Source organism: Notolabrus celidotus, chromosome 5, assembly GCF_009762535.1.
Source record: "Notolabrus celidotus isolate fNotCel1 chromosome 5, fNotCel1.pri, whole genome shotgun sequence".
In the NCBI taxonomy this organism is placed as follows: Eukaryota; Metazoa; Chordata; class Actinopteri; order Labriformes; family Labridae; genus Notolabrus; species Notolabrus celidotus.
In genome coordinates, this window is record NC_048276.1 from 11,684,993 (window position 1) to 11,703,565 (window position 18,573).

Here is an 18,573-nt window from a genome sequence, read left to right on the forward strand (position 1 = left end):
TGCTGTTTCCACATATTTTTCCTGATCAGATCAGCCAGTGGGCGAGCACAGACTGTCTGGTCTCTCTCTAATTACTCCACTAGATTTGTTGCATCTGTCAGCACAAACAGGCCTGCTTTGTGGCAGACATGTTGACATGTTAGAGTCAGAGAAGTCTAAAGGAAGAACTATCATTAGAACTGTGGAGCCAAGATTCATCTGCAGTTGAAGAGAACGGGGTTGGTTGTAACACTTTTTACTATTTTGATGATTGCGCATCATCAAAACATTTTTTCAATGGTCATTCCTACATTAAATTGAAGCTTAAGGTGTTGGCTTGAAATGTGTATCCCTCTCATTTTCCAACTTATTGTAACAAAGAGGCAATTAACTATCAAAGACACTCTGACACATTGTGACAACCAACCCCATCATGGGCTTGGTTGTCACAATGGTATTTCAATGGGAAAAATCTTCTAAAAAAGGCAAAAAGGTAGAACTAAATTTGAAAGTTTAATTGCACGGACAAGTGATAGGCCTACATAACTTAATGCATTTTAACATAAAATGAGCAAGGAACATGAACAGGAAACACATCTTTAGGCCAGCCTATATAACAACATAAGAACAAAACAAATAGGCCGAACAATAATGGCCGACTCAACTAGGCTACATGCAGTCACTGTCTGAATTACAGTGATGGCAAGTGTAGGGTCTGCGCACTCCAACTAATTTCACCATATATGATTTTGCCAACATAGGGGTTGGTTGTTATATGTGACAACCAACCCCAAAGAGAATGTGACGACCAACCCCGACTGGAATTTTTTGCTAGCATCAAGGCTAACAACCATCTAACAAGTAGTTAGCTAGCTAATAAAAATATAAACTATAGCTTTCCCCTCACACTTTGTAAGGGTCCCACTTGTTTTGTTATAAACCCATCGTTTAAAAGCGTAGAAGAGAAAAACTGTGGAGCTGAATATTTACAATTTGACATGAAAAACACAAAAAGTCCTCTCACCTCAAGTTCAGCTGTCTTACTCCAGAGAATACTATGTAGGTGAGCTCTGATCCTAATTCTGGAAATTTCCATACCACAATTTGAGAGAAAGCGCCCTCTGGTGGCGAGATATAACGAGTGTGCCAACCAACCCCACTCTCCCCTATGTATGGGTGTCAAAATGTTGAGTTTCGAGCTCAGAATATGTTTGAAAGGACTGGTTTTAGAATATTGATGTATTAATTTAATATTGAAAATATCACTGACAAAGAAATACATTTTCAGGACATTTGTGCAAACACATTAGAGAAACATGAGAGTAAAATAGACTTTTTTGTTGCTCATAACAAATCATTTAGAAGATTTAAATTCATGGTGCATAAATATCTGTTCATTTACATTATATACAAATACTTCAAAAGTCTGTTTTGTCTGTGTATCAGGATGCTTGTTGGTCTCTGCACTGCCTGTTGATCTCATTGAGGATCACGTCTGTGCTTGGCTCTTCGTTGGCTGTGATCGCTCGGTCGTCAAATGGGCTGCCTGAAACACAGAAGTCTTTTATTATTACTCATAGATACAGTGTGTGGAAAACTACGCCGAAGAAACTTTCTTTTTAAAATTATCTGATGAAAATGCATCATTGGTAGGATTCACACAACATTCACTAATTGATGGAAGAGGCTGCACTATAGTAGGCAGTAATCTCAGTCATTCGCACACCGCTGAACTACAGCTGGAGCGATTTAGGGTTCAGTGTGTTGCCCAATGACACTAAGGCATGTGACTGCAGGAGCAGGGGTCAAACAGCCTTTGGAGCTAAATCAGGGCCAAAAGTTTTGATCATTTGAAAAAAAAAATGTAAACTGAAATTTCAAGTTTCGAACTTAAACTTTGAAAAATACATGAATGTATTCAAAATAAAAATAAGTATATGAAAAGTTTTTTCAAGTCAAATATAATTTTGATTCAATTCTGAAATTCTTTTGAATAAATTATTTATTTTCAATTTTCACTTTCATATATATTTTGATATTTGAGGTCTTATTTTTTTCAGTTGCAGATTTTATGTTTCAGCTTTAGATCCAGAATTTTACAATTTCAAATCGTTTTATTTTTCACTTTCAGATTGTGTTTTTTCAGTTTCAGACTTTTGGCCCTGAGCTGGCGTGGGGGGCATGGCATCATGAGTGACAGCATGACAAAGAAGGCTTAGAACCTTCCTCAATCACGTTGCCTTCAGGAAACATAGGCACTGCGAGAACTATGACTCTTTACTTTCTTTACACCATATATTTAGAATTGAATCAAAGTTATATCTAACTTGAAAAAACTTTAAATATACTTGTTTTTATTTTGAATACATTTATGCATTTTTCAAAGTTCAAGCCCAAAACTTGAACTTTCAGTTTAAACTTTTTTTTTCAAATGACCAAAACGACCGACGATAGACAACCGACTCTACCCACTGAACCATAGCCGCCAATTGTCCAATTTAATGTTAATATGGCTGGGTCGTGAGCTCACATCAGACCATATTCATCTTGTATTCAAATCACAAAAGTTAAAGCTTGTATGAATTTTAGGAATCATCCAAATGCGTTAGACTGTGACTCTTAAAATCCCCCAGGTACAATGACCGTGTTCACTTACCGATGCCATTAAGATGCTCTGTGGAGTCTGTGACGAGGAAAGAGGAGCTGGAGTGGTTGGACTTGGACAACTTTGATGAACGTTCAGATGTTAGTCTGGTCACTGATGACTTCTTCATAGTCTTCTGTGTAGCAGTGCGACTCCACTCTGCAAAAATAGACATGTAAGTTCAATTCATCACCACCATAATATATCTGTGAACCCTTAAGTCTTGAACTTGAAAGGAGATGTAAAAATTTAAGTTAATTCGAAACCACAGAGGTATTAATGAGTGTGAATCGTGTAAAGGTTCCCAGAACATCACTAACCAGAGTTCTCTGCCAGTCTCATCCTGCCACAGCACAGGTACGTCCTCCACTGTCTTCTTACATTTTCCTTCACCGCACAGTGGAACACAAATATAAAGAAACCTGAAAACAGAAAATAGTTATTTCATTCAGAATATTTGTCTTTTTAACATTAACATTTAAAGGAGAACGATCCTGATCACAGGCTGTGAATATGTGTCTGTTACTGATGTAGTAAAGGTTGACAGTAAGTTTAGGGAGCAAAATGATGCTGGTAAAAATACATTGTCTAATTTGAGAGCCACAATGAAGGGTACCACTGTTGTCTTAAACATCCATCACAATTTAAAGGGAACTTTGTCAACTTTGACCTACTGTACTTACACAAACATTTAGTTATGCAATGGAGGATTAAGGCTGCCGCTTTGCCCCATGTGCCCTTTCTTTGAGCTTTATCCCCAAATCAAGTGGTTAAAATAATCTGGCTAAAGTGCTGGCATGTCTACAACCCGTCTGATGGCATATCCTGTCCCATTTGACTATACTGTGGTCATGTCGCCAGATTTTAGCAACTCGTTTGGTGAAATGCAGCGTCGACATGGGATGATTTTGATACATTAAAAAAAAAAAATCTGGATCAGAAGTTGTCCCAGTTTGTGCGTGGATGCATTTACCGGATTAACTTAACCATGTATCGATGGGCTTTTTAGTGTTATATATTGTTTTTTTCCCCTTATATAACTGTTAGGTAATTTACCCATTAATAAAAAATATTTTAGGACAGACACAAGAAGCTCATGTTTTATAGGGCGCCATTTAGTAGGAGCGTAGGAGCACACTCTATGTCTGATTTAGTTGTCACTGCCAAATGTCTGAAGTGTACTACTGTGCTTTTGAATTACTTTAGGTCATTGTTGGACATGTGCAGTATTGTTACTGCTCTTCTTTCTCCTATTTTTCTTTTTCTTCTTATGTTGTTGCTCCTATTTTGTTTTGTTTTGTAGTGTCTTGTAAGTCCATATGGGCTGGGCACCTTAAGGTGCACGACACGATGAATAATAAATAAACTAAACTAAACTAAAAACTATATTCATATTTAGCATTTAGATTTATATACTTAACAATTTTATTTACATTTAACATTTAGATTAAATAGTGATTCTATCTGAAATTTATTTGTAAATGTGAAAATGATCTCAAATATTGCTCTAAATGTGAGGAAAAAGTGACTTTAAAAAAAAATTCACACTATGTTTTTCAGGCATTTTTGAACTAAATGTGGAGAAATATTATTATTTTCAGTGTGCAAAACTTTAAAAACAGAGCCCCATAATGCTTTGACTTTTACTATTATAAATGTTTGTTTTGTTGTCCTTAACTCTGCCTCTGGACATTAAAGCGGCGAGCTCTCTGGGTGTTTTTAAAAGTAAACTAAAGACTTACCTTTTTAATCTAGCTTTTAATTTAGAGTAGTTTATTTTTAACCCTGGACTGTATATTATTATTTTATTATTATTTTAATCATTATTATTTTAACCATTGTTTTAACATTTATTTATCTTATTTATAAAACATAATTATTTATTTATCTATTCATTTCTTGTGTTCATCTGGTCTTGTTAACTCTACCTTATTTTTAACTTTTCTTTCCACTTTTACTTATTTTATTATTTTTACTGTGTTGATTTTATCTTATTTTTAAGCATTTTATTTATAATCATGCCTTTTATAATTTTACCATTGCTGTTGTTTTCTGTCTCTGTTATTTCTGTGAAGCACTTTGGGCTGCTTGTTTTTATGTATGAAAGGTGCTCTATAAATAAAGTTGAGTTAAGTTGAGAGTGAATGTGCATATAACATTGCACATTAAAAATGGGTAACCCTGCCATGAATGTATGGTTAATAACAAAAAAAAAAAAAAAGGCTGATGCTGGATTAAATGGTGTCTTTCTGATTTTTTTTAAAAACATTTTAACTGCCTCTTAAGTGTATCCAGTACTGTGTTGCTGATCCACTCAGTGCTGTTGATCCTTCATGATTAAATAATGACCATAGGTTTTATTTGATGTGAATCCCAAGTCCCAAATGAGCTCACCATGCAGGGAGTTAAAGATGGCAAAGAGGTACATAAACGCCAGGTTAACAGGCCCCCAGGCGAGAAGGCAAAGCCCCACGTGAGGCCCAGGAGGATGGTGATCCCCGCCACGCTGCGTACATCCCGCATTGTTGTGCGGTGAATTGTATTGGAGGTTCTGTCTCTTGATCCGACACAGCGCTCACCAACACCACGACGAAACTGACCAGGTTGAGAGAAAAATGACACCGAAGTATGCCACCACATGCCACATAGAAGGCGATTTCATCCTTGATCCAGCAGCTGAGAATGACAAAGATAGAGAAGATTCAGAAGGTACGCTTTTACATGTTTTTTTGTATTTGCGTAATACTTAAGTTTTTGTAGAGTATTGTGTTGCCTATAATGCAGATAATGGTCGATCAGCAGACTCACAATTCATCAGTACTGCCATCAGAAAACTCCCATAGGAGATCAGCCCGTAGTTATTCTTGTCAATAGCAATGACATAATAACCACAATCATCGGGACGCCCCAGCCAACCAGCGAGAACTTCAGCATGTAGCGTGATATGTAGCGTTGAAGACTTTCACCAGGGCGAGGTACCTGTGGACAGCCTCCAGCCCCATCCAGGTGAAAGAAACAGCAAGAAGTAGTGCAGGAACCCAGGCGGTGGAGATGCAGAGGCCCGCAGCGTCGGGTAGAGAGCCAGCCAAGCATCAACGAGGAAGACCAGGTTGAGCAGCAGGAGTGCAAGGCACAGCTGGATCAGGATTTTGGATGGGATGTCTTTACGCAACTTTCTGCAGGGTGACAAGATGTAACATCTCTTAGGATTTCTTATTGAATGATAAGTAAGTCTGCCATAAAGATGGTGTTGATCAAATATGTCATGTCAGTCTTTAGTGTATTTTGCGCATTGTTAGTCTGCAATCCAAAACAGATACATTTAGGAGCTGTTGAAGTAACTCTTGCCTATGTGGGCCAAGTCCTACATCCGCCTTTTCCATCTATTTTAATGAACATATTAGTGTCTAACACATAGAGGAGGCGACAGCTTCCCTGAAGTGAACCCAAACTTTTATAGCCCCCCCGGTGGCTGGCTACAGTATCAGTCCCAAAGCCTGCCTCCATTCTAACAAATGGACCATGGATCAAGCAAAAAAATTAGCCAAATACATTTTTCTCAAGCATGCTTTCTCTCCTAGCAGTCAGTTAACATTCTGTTAAATGTGACAGTTTTAAATTTCTAGAGGTGTACTTTAAACTAGGTATTTGATTTTAAAAGGTTGGATGTATCAATATGATTGACAGCTTCTACGGCATTTTCTTTACTTGATTAGCAGGAGAAGAGGAGGAATGAGGAAAGAAAATATACCAAATACCAATGCAATATTCATTTAACTTTCTATAGCCATGAGTGTTCGCTTCAAATCAACATAAGAATCTGTTCCGCTGTGAACAGCACCGACCTGAGGGGTCCTAAACTTTATATTGGTATGTTAAATGTGTAGTACTGCCCATGTCTAGGCCCCAAGTTACATCCCCAGCGCCATATGTCAGCACCCATTGGTGGTATTTTGGTTTCATGTCTTACAATGGGAGGAGATGGTACACTGTCCATATTAATATCCAGTCAATGCCTATGAACACCTCATACACACCCAAAAGCCAAATAGGTGAGCAGGGTGATGGCCAGGAAGATGGCAGAGACTCCACAGCCGATATATGTGATGAATGTGAGGATGGTAGCCTGGACACGACTGGTCAGAGGAGTCCTAGCGAGATCCTGTTAAAAAAAATAAAAGTTAGCACATAGCATTATATATGGCATAAATCTGATTTTTCACAATGACTATCTTCTTACCAGCAAGATGGCAAAACTGGTTAAATGGTTGCAGCCACAAATTGTCTCATCGTCTGTGCTGTTTTGGACAGAGCAGCCATCTGGATTCCAACCACCCGACCTATCTATTGGCAGACAAAACAAAGGAACCATGTTTTCATCTTTACTTTCTGTCTATTTTATTAAAATCAGACAGATACTGCTGGAAACTCACCATTCATCGAAAAGTCCCAGAAAACACACGTAGCCACATAATTAGCCTAAAGTTTGGAAAAGAGAGACAGCACTTTAGAACTGTACATCACAATGTTTTGCTTTCTGGTAAAATCTCACAGTGTCTTTAAAAAGGACTCACAGGAATGGGCTCTGTGTTTCTCAGGTTAATCACAACATTATCCTGCAGGTTGGAGATTGACAAGTTGGCAACACTCGCTCCGAGGATCCCACTGATGAGTCTGCGCTCTCCCAAAGATTTGTCCTACACAGCCAATTTAGACACAACACAAGATGTTATATGTAAGACAGGGCTGGGATACACACTTATTTTTGCAGAGCATGTGTTTGGTAGTACACTCCTCTCTTAATATCTGAACAAACAGGTTAAGTTAGGAGAGACTGCACCTTTCGACTGCCTTTTGAATAAAACACTTAAATCAAACAGAGTCTTGCTGTTGCTAGGATGGATATGAAGTAGCAGGGACTTTGACCTTTGAACTCTAATGATGTCAAAGAAAAGTTGACATGCCTTTTTGGCCATAACCTTTGACCTTTAACAACTGAGTTCTAATTAGATCATCCTGGAGCCCAAATTAATTCCCATTCCCACTGGTTTCCATGTAAGTTCCCATTCCCAAGATATAATTTTTTTTCAATTAGATGGACAGACAGATGGACTGAAGGATGTGTACACTATGGATGAAGCACAGAAAAAACAAATCCCATTCCAAATTTCAGTCTCACTTTAAATAACTCGACTCTATCTCCTGCACCTCACATCCGTAACCTTGGAATCATTTTTGACAGCAACCTTTCTTTTCAACACCACGTTACCCAGCTCACTAAAACGGCCTTCTTCCACCTCAGAAACATAGCCCGCTTCCGTCCATTCCTCTCTTTCTCTACCGCAGAAACCCTTATCCATGCATTCATCACATCCCGTTTAGATAACTGTAATAGCATCCTGTACGGCACATCTTCCAAAGTCCTCCATAAAAGACAATACATTCAGACAAACATAGCCCGCTTCCGTCCATTCCTCTCTTTCCCTGCCGCAGAAACCCTTATCCATGCATTCATCACATCCCGTTTAGATAACTGTAATAGCATCCTGTACGGCACATCTTCCAAAGTCCTCCATAAAATGCAATACATTCAGAACTCTGCTGCAGGCCTCCTCACCTGCACCCGCTCCCGTGACCACATCACCCCTGTCCTCCAACATCTTCATTGGCTCCCCGTCCCCTACCTACCGCATAAAGTTTAAAATCCTGCTCCTCACCCACAAAGCCCTCCACCACCAGGCCCCCTCCCACCTCACTGACCTCCTCCACCATCACACTCCTTCCTGTAACCTGTGTTCCTCACATACCAACCTCCTGTCTCCACCTCACAGAACCAAGCACCGAACCTGGGGGAACAGAGCCTTCTCCGTAGCAGCCCCCACCCTCTGGAACTCACTCCCCTCCCATATCCAAAACTGCTCTGACCCTCCAGCTTTCAAATCTCTTTTAAAAATTCAACTTTTTAAGTTAGCTTTTAATTTGTGATTGTACTGTTGTTTTGTTTGATCTGTGTTCCTTGTTCCTTGCTTGTATTGATTTTAACAGTTGTACAGTGTCGTTGAGTTTCTGAAAAGCGCTATATAAATAAAATGTATTATTATTATTATTATTATTATTATTATTATTATTATTATTATTATTATTATTATATTAACATAATGGGATATCTGTTGTGTGTACGGACCTGAAACACGGTGCTCTTCTGGTAGAAGTTGAACAGGACTCTTGAGGCCAGCTGCTGCGCCTCAGCGCTGAGGTTCTGTGTGAGAGACGGCGGCAGCCTGATGGAGCCCTGGGGGATGGAGGAGTCTACTCTCACGCGCCTGCTTTGCCGGGAACTCCCTGTTAGCTGCATCACATATTGGACAAGAACAAAGAGACACAAAAAAATCACACTGTATCAACATATAATTGAAATGTCCTTGTTTTATTCAGGGCAACTGACATCCATCTTTCAGGGATGACTATTGTTTATCTATCAGAAATACCTCAACTCATTTCTTCTACAGCAGGTTGCTACACGCACAAATACAAGCATAATCCCAGGATGAACACTTAGAAATCATGTTCCAAAAAATAATCTCGTTGTGATGAAGGGAAGTAGGTTGCCAGACTCTCTGATCTGGTTCACCTCAATGGCTTGTCATTTCTCACCATGTGCAGGCTGAGATGGACACCGTTTGTGATCTTTTAGAGCTACAGTCAAGTAGTCTGAAACTTTTTGGCAAAAGACAACTTTACACATGAGACCATTTTACTTGTTAAAACGGTTATCACGCATGTCAAACAAACAAATAAATTCCCACTGAAATATCTCAGTAAGCCACAGCAGTAAAACACCCAGACCTTGGAAGTGGTCCACTTCAATGGAAAGCTCACAATCCCTTACTCCTGGCATTAATTATTCCTGGGTTTTTTCGCGCTCTGGCATGAAACGCTTCTTCTCTGTAAACAGTTTGCTCTCAAAAGCCTCAAGGCATATTCTTGTGCTTTAAATCATTATGTTTTAAGATGGCTCAGAGAGTTTCTTTACTGAAGGATTGCATGAAATGTACTTGCAGATGCATAACCAGGGGAGGAGAGGGTAAGTATATAGCAAGTAGTATATCTGCATTTAAAGTCTTACTCTAATGAAACAACGTATGTGTTGAAATGACGCTGTAACTGAAGCTGTATTTACTTAACTTAGCATCAACAGCACTCTTTCTGCAGTAAACAGGCTCATGTGTCTAATATATTAGAATATGTGACATTAGTAGGTCATTTTATGCAGAAGGAAGGGCATAATAAAAACACTTCTCAAACTTAAATCTGTCTTCTTAGTTTGGTCTTTTCACTAATTGTGTGTCAGTTTTTCAAGAAGCCATCTGAAGGTTTTCTTTTTGGTGAAATTGAGACAGATAAATCCATCTCTGAAATCTTGCGGGTTAGATTTATACAAAATGGATTTTTCGGATGCAAATAACTTCAGAATTTTACAGAAAATGACAAAACACACTCATACATCTCCATTGCTCTTTGGTTATTTCATACTTCAGGATATAAAGGATTGGTTTCATGTCATACCTGTACATCATTGGGGTTTAACACGGAGAAAACAGTTTCCTGAAAGTTAGTGCCATCTGCTGGTTTCACAGACAGAGCCACATCAGGGGACAGGAGAGTCTCCTCTGCTTCCTCCAGGACCAGTTTATTCCCCACGGTATCAACAATACCAATAATCCTGACAAATAAAGAAGCAAATTGTTAATGTCCAAAGCAGGACCACCTGTTACCTGTTTTAATCTGTTTCACAACCTCTGCATTATTGAGGGTGTTTTCTCATCATCACTCAATGATTTTGTGTCAAAGAAGGTTATTATGCAGCAAAAAGACTGCTGTTACAACATTTCAGCACTGAGTAATTCAGAAGTCTGTTTGAGACTATTTTATGAACCCAAAAGCAGATTAACAGGAGACCATGTCTCATTTAGAGTTAAAGTTTTTGTTTAATGGGGGTGTGGAAAAACGTTTATCTTTATCTTTATCTTTAACTTATTTTCTCTTTGAATGGACATGCAGCAACAAATGAAGAGTTCATTTGCAAAAACAGATAACTCTGTTTTTATACATTTTCAAAAAACATTTCTTTTTTATATAGATTCCTTATAAAGTTACATTTTCAAGATATCTCTGATTAGTAAAGTCATTTTGACTTAGTCAAAGCCACCCAACCTCAGTTGATTGATCATACCAAAAGATAATATTAGAAAAAATATGTTGTTTGAAACATTTTTTTAATTTTTCAAAAGTGAGTTCACTGTTTTTACAAATGAACTCTTCAAATATGTCAAGGGATTAGAGATTTGAGATAAAAAATAAACATCTGCTGCTGCTAGCTGATGCCATCAATTTTTTTTTTAAGTAAACTAGATCTTGGAAAATGTGTAATAAATTCATGTCAAACCTGTTGGAGGATTCAGACAACACTTCAGGAGTAGCACCCAGCAGATTGCTGACAATCTGGACGGAGGTGTTCCCCAGCGCCAGGCTGACGTTGGGCCCTGACAGAAGCCTCTCCAGTAGAGACACCAGCTGATTGATCTGGCTGGAGTTCAGCTTGGATACGTCTTTGGTCAGATCCAGCAGTGCGTTGGCTTGGCCTTCAGCTGTACACAACAAACAGGGAACATTTTAATGAAAGTTTCATGATGTTAATGTAACAGAGCTATTTACAGTGCTTGAGTGATTACAAACCATCTGTGGGGGTTGTAGTTGTGTTAAGTGGAACTGTGGCATTGGTTGTCGTGTTCAGTGGCGTTGTTGTTACATTGACAGACATGGTGGTGTTTGGTTGTATGGTTGTACCATTTGGTCCCAGTGTGGTGGTCTGCGAATCACACATCTTATCTATAAGCAAAGTTTCTCCATTTTTGCTGAAAAAACAAAAAGGAGCAAAAATGAAAATCTCAGAGTCATTCAGGAATTTGACACAAAATTTAAAATTTTGATAGCAGTATAAATAACCCTGAAGTTAACTGCTATTGTGTTGGATAAAAGTTGAGTGAGTGGAGAAGATAGACAGGCAAAGAGATAGTACCATTCAAAAACTCTTGCCCCGCCTGCTGGACAGAAGTCAGCAGGCGGGGCAAACACACAAGACCTACCATTTTAGTCTTGCTTTTAACTGAGTTTTATTCTTAACAGTTGTATTTATTATTTAGTTATGGATTTATTATCTAGTTCAAATTTAAGTCACTTTTATTGTACTTTATTTCTTTATGTATTTATTTCTTTATGTATTATTTATTTTATGTATAGCATCTTATTTTCTTGGAATGGTTTAATAATGTAGCGTGTTATTATCTTAGAAATGTATTTTATTTTGGTGATTTTAATTTCCTGTGTTGAGTTTTAACATCTTATTTTACCTCCAGTTTCCTCATTAAGATATCATGAGAGCGTTTCTCCAGTTCGTTCAGAAACTTCTTATTTATTCTTTATTTATTTATTTTATTTGATTGTTTTTATTACTATTGTTGCATATATTGTGTTCTTCACGTTAGGATTTTGGGGTTGGGGCTGGGGGTGGGATTTTTTTCTTAATTTATTCTATTTTAGGTTGTTTTTATGTACAGCACTTTGTGTTAAAAAGTAATTGTATGAAAAGAGCTTTATAAATTAAGTCTGAATGATTTATTGATTGATTGATATGCAAAGCTGATACTAAGTTCATCATTCATTCATTTCTAGCTCTAAAGATAAACTCACCATTTTCTTTCTAATAACAAAATTGCATTTGAAATACATACATAATTTTAATACATGTGGAGAAGACAGTGCAAGTACAGAACACCTTACCATGATTGACTGGCTCCACCTTTATAAGTGCAGCTGTTTTCCTCTTGTGGATCAGTATCACATTCATGTAGTGGCTCTGAAATAGAACAAAAGAAAGGATTAAATGCGATGCAGATTTTTTTTAGGATGGTAATTTTGTTTTTCAGAGTATGCAACACTTACTGATTATGTCTACTTTTCTTCCAACCACATCAAACTCAAGGGATGATTCACTGGCTTTACAGAGCGTACTTAGAATACAACATGGAAGCACTCTTTGATTCACCCTCAGTATCACATTACAGTTGGCGTTTCTGAAGGAAAAAGGTCAGTGTTACAAGCCAATTGATCATTTACACCTGCTGCAGTTATTTCCAAATAGTTTGTCACGTACTTGTTTGTAATCTGAGAGCATGTAGTGTTAAGACCCTGTATAAAAAGAAATCATGGATTGAATCTCTCAATTATCCTTTTTAAGTAGCCTTTTGTTACCAACAGAAACATTGAGATGTTAACTTACTTGAAATATCCCAGTTGTTTGGCGTTTGCTGATCCGACTAAAATAAAAGGGAAAAAAAATCATTAATAAGGAACAGGATCAATCTAAAGCAAGTTTCCTTTCATTTCTCATTATCTTGTGCTTTTTTACACCAAGAAACAAGATTGTTTACCTTAAAAAAAATTATCCCTCTACAACCTCGAAAAACTAAATTATGTTAATTTACTCTCATTTATCAATATAATATCAGCGTACAGTGCACTGTTGATTAGGATACTATTAACCTTATATTCGCACACCTCTTTCTGCCAATCTCTATTAGAATTTTAAATAGTAAATAGCCTGTTAGGGTTGGGACAGTGTTATGGTGTTCTCTCTTTAAGACTATGCTGTGTGTTGTATGAATGTGTACTATTTATTGTATTATGTGTTCTTGTGTCATTGTGGTGATTTTTGAAGGAGCAGGTAACATGTGCAGCACTGATGTCAAAGACAAATTTCCCTACAGGGACAATAAAGTACATTGTATCGTATCGTATCGTATCGTGTATTCAAACAAGTGTAGCCGACTTCTGCTCGGCTCTAATTGACAGGTCTCAAAGAGTAGTAGGCCTATGAGATGCAGTGCCATCAAATATATTACAGCCCTTTCTCGTGTGGAATTAACAACCAGCTTGGAGAGACTTCCTCTGTCCTTTTAAAAGTGTTCTTAAAACTCTCTTTTCTTATAAAGCTCACAGTTAAAGCTTCCTGAGGCTTGCTTTGGAACATCCCAGTTTTGCTGCTGTAGGCTTAGAGTATGGTTCTGCCTGTCTTAAGTTTTTCTTTCACCACTGTTGCCAAGTGCTTGACCATGGTAGATAATTGTTGTGTCTCTTTAAATTATATTACCAGAAGCACAGTGTAGATGTGCTTCATAAGTAAGGTTTAATGAGTAACTATTGTTTGTTCAATAAGTCAATTGATCAATTGACAAACACAAGCTGCACCTCAGTTCCTGTTCACTTGTGAGTCTTTTTTCATAACAGTGGGTCTTCATATTCAATTAAGAAAGAAACAGTAATTTCTCATTTGAAAGAACTTACTTAATTTGCTTTTATAAGAAATCACAAAAATAATACCTGGTTTGTACCGATCTGTCCTTTAACTCACGTACTACACGTGGCTTGTTTGCCTGATTGCCATTTGGAACGTTTGTCGGTTTGATATTTGCTTCATTTTCAGCAGGCGAACCGGTGGACACAGTGGTTGGAGAAGCTGTTACAATGATAGTCTGCACTACAACTTCAATAGTTGATGGAATTGTTGTAGTTGTAGTTTTTCTGGGCTGGGTTGACGTTGCCTCTGTTGTTGCAGCTATAGTTGTGCTAGTATCCTGTGGCGATGTAGATGTCGCGGCTGTTGATGTTGCAAGTGTAGATGTTGCAGTTGTAGCTGTTGATGTAGCTGTTGATTTTGCAGTTGTTGATGTAGCTGTTGATTTTGCAGCTGTAGATGTTGCAGGTGTAGATGTTGCAGCTGTAGATGTTGCAGCTGTAGATGTTGCAGGTGTAGATGTTGCAGCTGTAGATGTTGCAGTTGTTGATGTAGCTGTTGATTTTGCAGCTGTAGGTGTTCCAGGTGTAGATGGTGCAGCTGTAGATGTTGCAGTTGTTGATGTAGCTGTTGATTTTGCAGCTGTAGATGTTGCAGGTGTAGATGTTGTAGTTGTTGCTTTTGCAGGTGTAGATGTTGTAACTGTTGATGTAGCTGTAGATGGTGCAGCTGTAGATGTTGTAGCTGTTGATGTAGCTGTAGATGTTGTAGCTGTTGATGTAGCTGTAGATGGTGCAGCTGTAGATGTTGAAGCTGTTGATGTAGCTGTAGATGTTGTAGCTGTTGATGTAGATGTTGTAGCATTCGATGTTGCAGCTGTAGATGTTGCAGCTGTTGATGTTGTAGCTGTTGATGTAGATGTTGTAGCATTCGATGTTGCAGCTGTTGATGTTGTAGCTGTTGATGTTGCAGTTGTAGATGTTGTAGCTGTTGTTGTTGTAGCATTTGATGTTGTAGCTGTTGATGTAGCTGTAGATGCAGTTGTAGTTGTAGATGTGGTTGAGCTGTTTAATTCTGTTGATGTTGCAGTTGTAGTTTGTGGAGTGGTAGGTACAGGTGTGGCTGGCACACAGTTCTGCAGGCCGTTTTGGAACACCTCTTTGAGCTGAAGGAAGGAACGTGATGCTCATTTTAATGTAATTATAGGATATCATCACATATCTGGTACTTTCAGAAGCTAACCTGTAATACGTTTCTCTACATACCCAGGCGTCGATTTCTGACTCATCCTTTTCCCCTCTGAAATTCACAGTGACATCAAAAAAGTAGTTTTCTGTTGTAATAAGAAGAGAGAAAATGCAAATTTAAGTCCACCATTTCTTACTTCAGTACATTCATTCATCAGCCATTGTTACAATGTGAATCAGCTGTTACTTTAAATACATGGTATATGCAGCGTGTAAGGTAGTGATTCTCGACCTCGGGGTCTTGACCTCAAGGAGGGTTAGGAGATAATTCCTGGCAGTCGCCAGATGGTTGTGGATTAAAAAAAGACGTTTTAAATGTGAAATAACATTTCACAGGCTGTGCAATGGGACATTTACCTATTGACGGCACATTTGCTGAGGTTGGGGAAGCAGGTGTAGGAACGGTAGTGCTCTGACAGGAAGCCTGACCTGAAGGGAGAAAAAAAGTAGCAGTTGTTGTCAGTCTGAAAATAATTAAGGGGTGTAACAGTGCCTTGACAGACAGTTAAAAATCGGTGTACATACGGGACAATTCAAATTAGTGAGACGAAAAATGAAGGGCTATACTCTTTTGTAAACAGCTGAAGATGCTTTCTGCCTTTGCACTCCTTTATCCCTCATCAGTATGCCACTTATGTCCGTAGCTGAATAGAGGCATACTGACATGGTGGCACCAGATCAATATTTGGCAGCTGAGTATGTACCAACTTCTCTCTTCTTTTCTTTTTGCTTGTCTTGGCTACGTCCTTCTTCTTTGTTCTCTATTTACAGTCAAGAAGCTCAGGTGTATATGATAGCCGTTGAATTACACTCGTATTTTCTTGCGTTGGTACTCTGCGTCATGTTTTCCATCTTAGCACCACTGTGACATAATGTGTAATTATGTGTAATAGTCAGCAAATTAACTAGAATAACAGGTTTGGTATGAATTAGTGTCTTTCTGTGTCACTTAACAAATGACTTGCATGACAGACATTTTGGTTTATAGATAGAGGTGCAGAGATTTCAGGTCTGATAGAGTGACCAGACTCACTAACAGACACTGCAGCTCTTTTGTCTGTAAACCAGTTTTTACTCCATACCTGCGAGTAGGACGACCAGCAGCAGAATGTGAAACCAGCGTATTTTGACGTGTGAAGCAGACTTCCTCACTCTGTAACACAAGAAGTACAAACATTTCAACAATTTTTCCACTGAAGTGAGATACAAACATTGTTAGGGCTATTATTGGATGCTGTATTGTTGTTGAACAAGAGATAAAAAGGAAGAAAAGGTGAGTCATAGGGAAAACCTTTCAGGCTATAAAGAACACCTCTCCCCTTCACACCCATGGTAATAAACACTGAGGACATTTCCTTTAATCATACGTCTGAAAAGTTCGTCTTTAATGAGTAGTCAGTCAAACGTGTGTTGCATTGTTCTAAAGAAATGAATTATGTCCGGCACTTGAACGCATTCCTCTTTGAATACAGTCAGAGAACATTACGACAGAACAAACATATTAACTTGAAAACAGCACACATGTTTCATACAGAGAGGAGTGTACACACACGTGATGGTCTTCATGAACAAACACTTCACATTAGCTTGGACTGCAGCTTTTATACTTTTTAAGATCTGATACAGAGCTGTGCTGTAATGGTGCTCTGGATACAGAAGACTTACATTTACTTTAAACTTTAAAAATGTAAGTTTTTAGGGATGCATATATATTTTGGAAGAAGTTGTACATGTACAGCAGAGCAAGAGGTCCATGTATATACAGTACCAGTCAGAAGTTGGACACACCTTCTCATTCAGTGGTTTTTATTTATTCATTTTTAATCTTTTGGGGAATTTTTGCCTTTATTTGATAGGAAGAGAGACAGGAAATGTGGGGAGTAGAGTGGGGGAGATGCAGTAAATGGTCGAGGCTGGAATCAAACCTGCAACCTCTGCAAAGTGGGCTATAGCCTCAGTATATGGGGCGCGCACTTAGACCGCTAGGCCAATGGCGCCCTGTTTTAATTTATTTTAATGGCTTTCAACACTGTAGATTAATACTAAAGGCATCAAAACTGTGGAAGAACACATGTGGAATTATTTAATGAACAAAAAAGTGTTAAACAAACCAGAATATGTTTTTATTTTAGATTCTTTAAAGTAGCCCTCTTTTTCCTTCATGACAGCTTTGCACACTCTTGGTATTCTCTCAGTCTTCTTCATGAGTTAGTCTCTTTGAATGGTTTCTAATTAACATGAGCCTTGTCAAGAGTTCATTTGTAGAATGGCTTGCCTTCTTAATGTGTTTGAGACCATCAGTTGTTTTGTGCAGAGGTAGGGTTAGCACACAATGGATAGCCCTATTTGAATAATAATAATAATAATAATAATTGATAGGATTTGTATAGGGCTTTCATTGGTACTCAAAGTTGCTTTACAGAAAGAAAAGAAAGCTGTTGTAATGCATATTATTTCATAGTTTTGATGCATTCAGTATTCATCTGCAATGTTGAAAATAATCAAAATAAATAGAAACCATTGAATGAGAAGGAGTGTCCAGACTTTTGACTGGTACTGTCAATCTGATTAAATGCTGAAAAAAGTGACTATCCATTTTATAGTATGAAATCAAGTCATATAGATACCTACTATTGTCGGACTGCCCACGTGACTGACATGAAACATATTGTGGTTGTTTTAGTGTCAAAGATAAAACTCCCTTCAACAGTTTCACACACTACTTTCTGAAAGTTTGTTTGTAGCAGTATAAAAAAAAATCCATTGATTGTAAGTTGATGGACTGATAAATGCAGAAAAGTAGAATACTAAATTGGCAGCTCAGGAACAAAAACACATCTGTTGTCAACTTGTTAAAAAATAATAAGTTAAAGTTTGTTGATGTAGATAGATACAGTAAGAAAAATCCAGCCAACTCCATGACACATCCTTACAGGAGAAGATTTCTGTAGCGTAGTTTGATCAATGCATGGCTGTACTTTCTCATAAATGGATCCTTTTTTAAAATATGTTACAAGCATTACTCCTCTACTTGAATAAGTACTAAAAAATCTATTTAAAAACATAGCCACATGTTTACAAAAGTTATACAATAGATGAAAGTTAAAGTGGAGGAAAAGGAAATTATAAAAAAGTGAGCTCATTAACTATGTGAAGAACTGGTGTGAGTGTACCTGGTTAGTTATATAGTAGATAACCAATGTTGAATTAAATCAGATTAACAATAATGTTTGATCTGAGTTGTCATCCCAATCCAGGAAAAGCAAAACACAACACAACCTCAAAGTTACCTGGTGGAGGGGGGAAACGTTCGCCAACGTGAAGATCTCTCAGAAATAATACCGGGAGCT

General features: G+C 37.9%; 1 protein-coding gene across 1 annotated transcript; it reads right to left on the bottom strand.

The window, feature by feature from the left end:
* Positions 1-1,270: 1,270 nt before the first annotated feature.
* LOC117812687 (adhesion G-protein coupled receptor G2) lies at positions 1,271-15,166 on the bottom strand. Its single transcript, XM_034683596.1, is given in 26 exon segments — positions 1,271-1,525; positions 2,636-2,782; positions 2,944-3,045; positions 5,018-5,080; positions 5,083-5,171; positions 5,173-5,195; positions 5,197-5,299; positions 5,432-5,453; positions 5,456-5,506; positions 5,509-5,574; positions 5,577-5,693; positions 5,696-5,799; positions 6,661-6,785; positions 6,864-6,967; positions 7,057-7,102; positions 7,198-7,320; positions 8,808-8,972; positions 10,190-10,346; positions 11,070-11,271; positions 11,360-11,538; positions 12,464-12,539; positions 12,626-12,756; positions 12,837-12,871; positions 12,963-12,999; positions 14,063-14,429; positions 14,473-15,166. Coding segments are annotated over 26 exon segments (3,432 nt in total). The 3' UTR covers positions 1,271-1,421.
* Between the last annotated feature and the right edge of the window lie 3,407 nt (positions 15,167-18,573).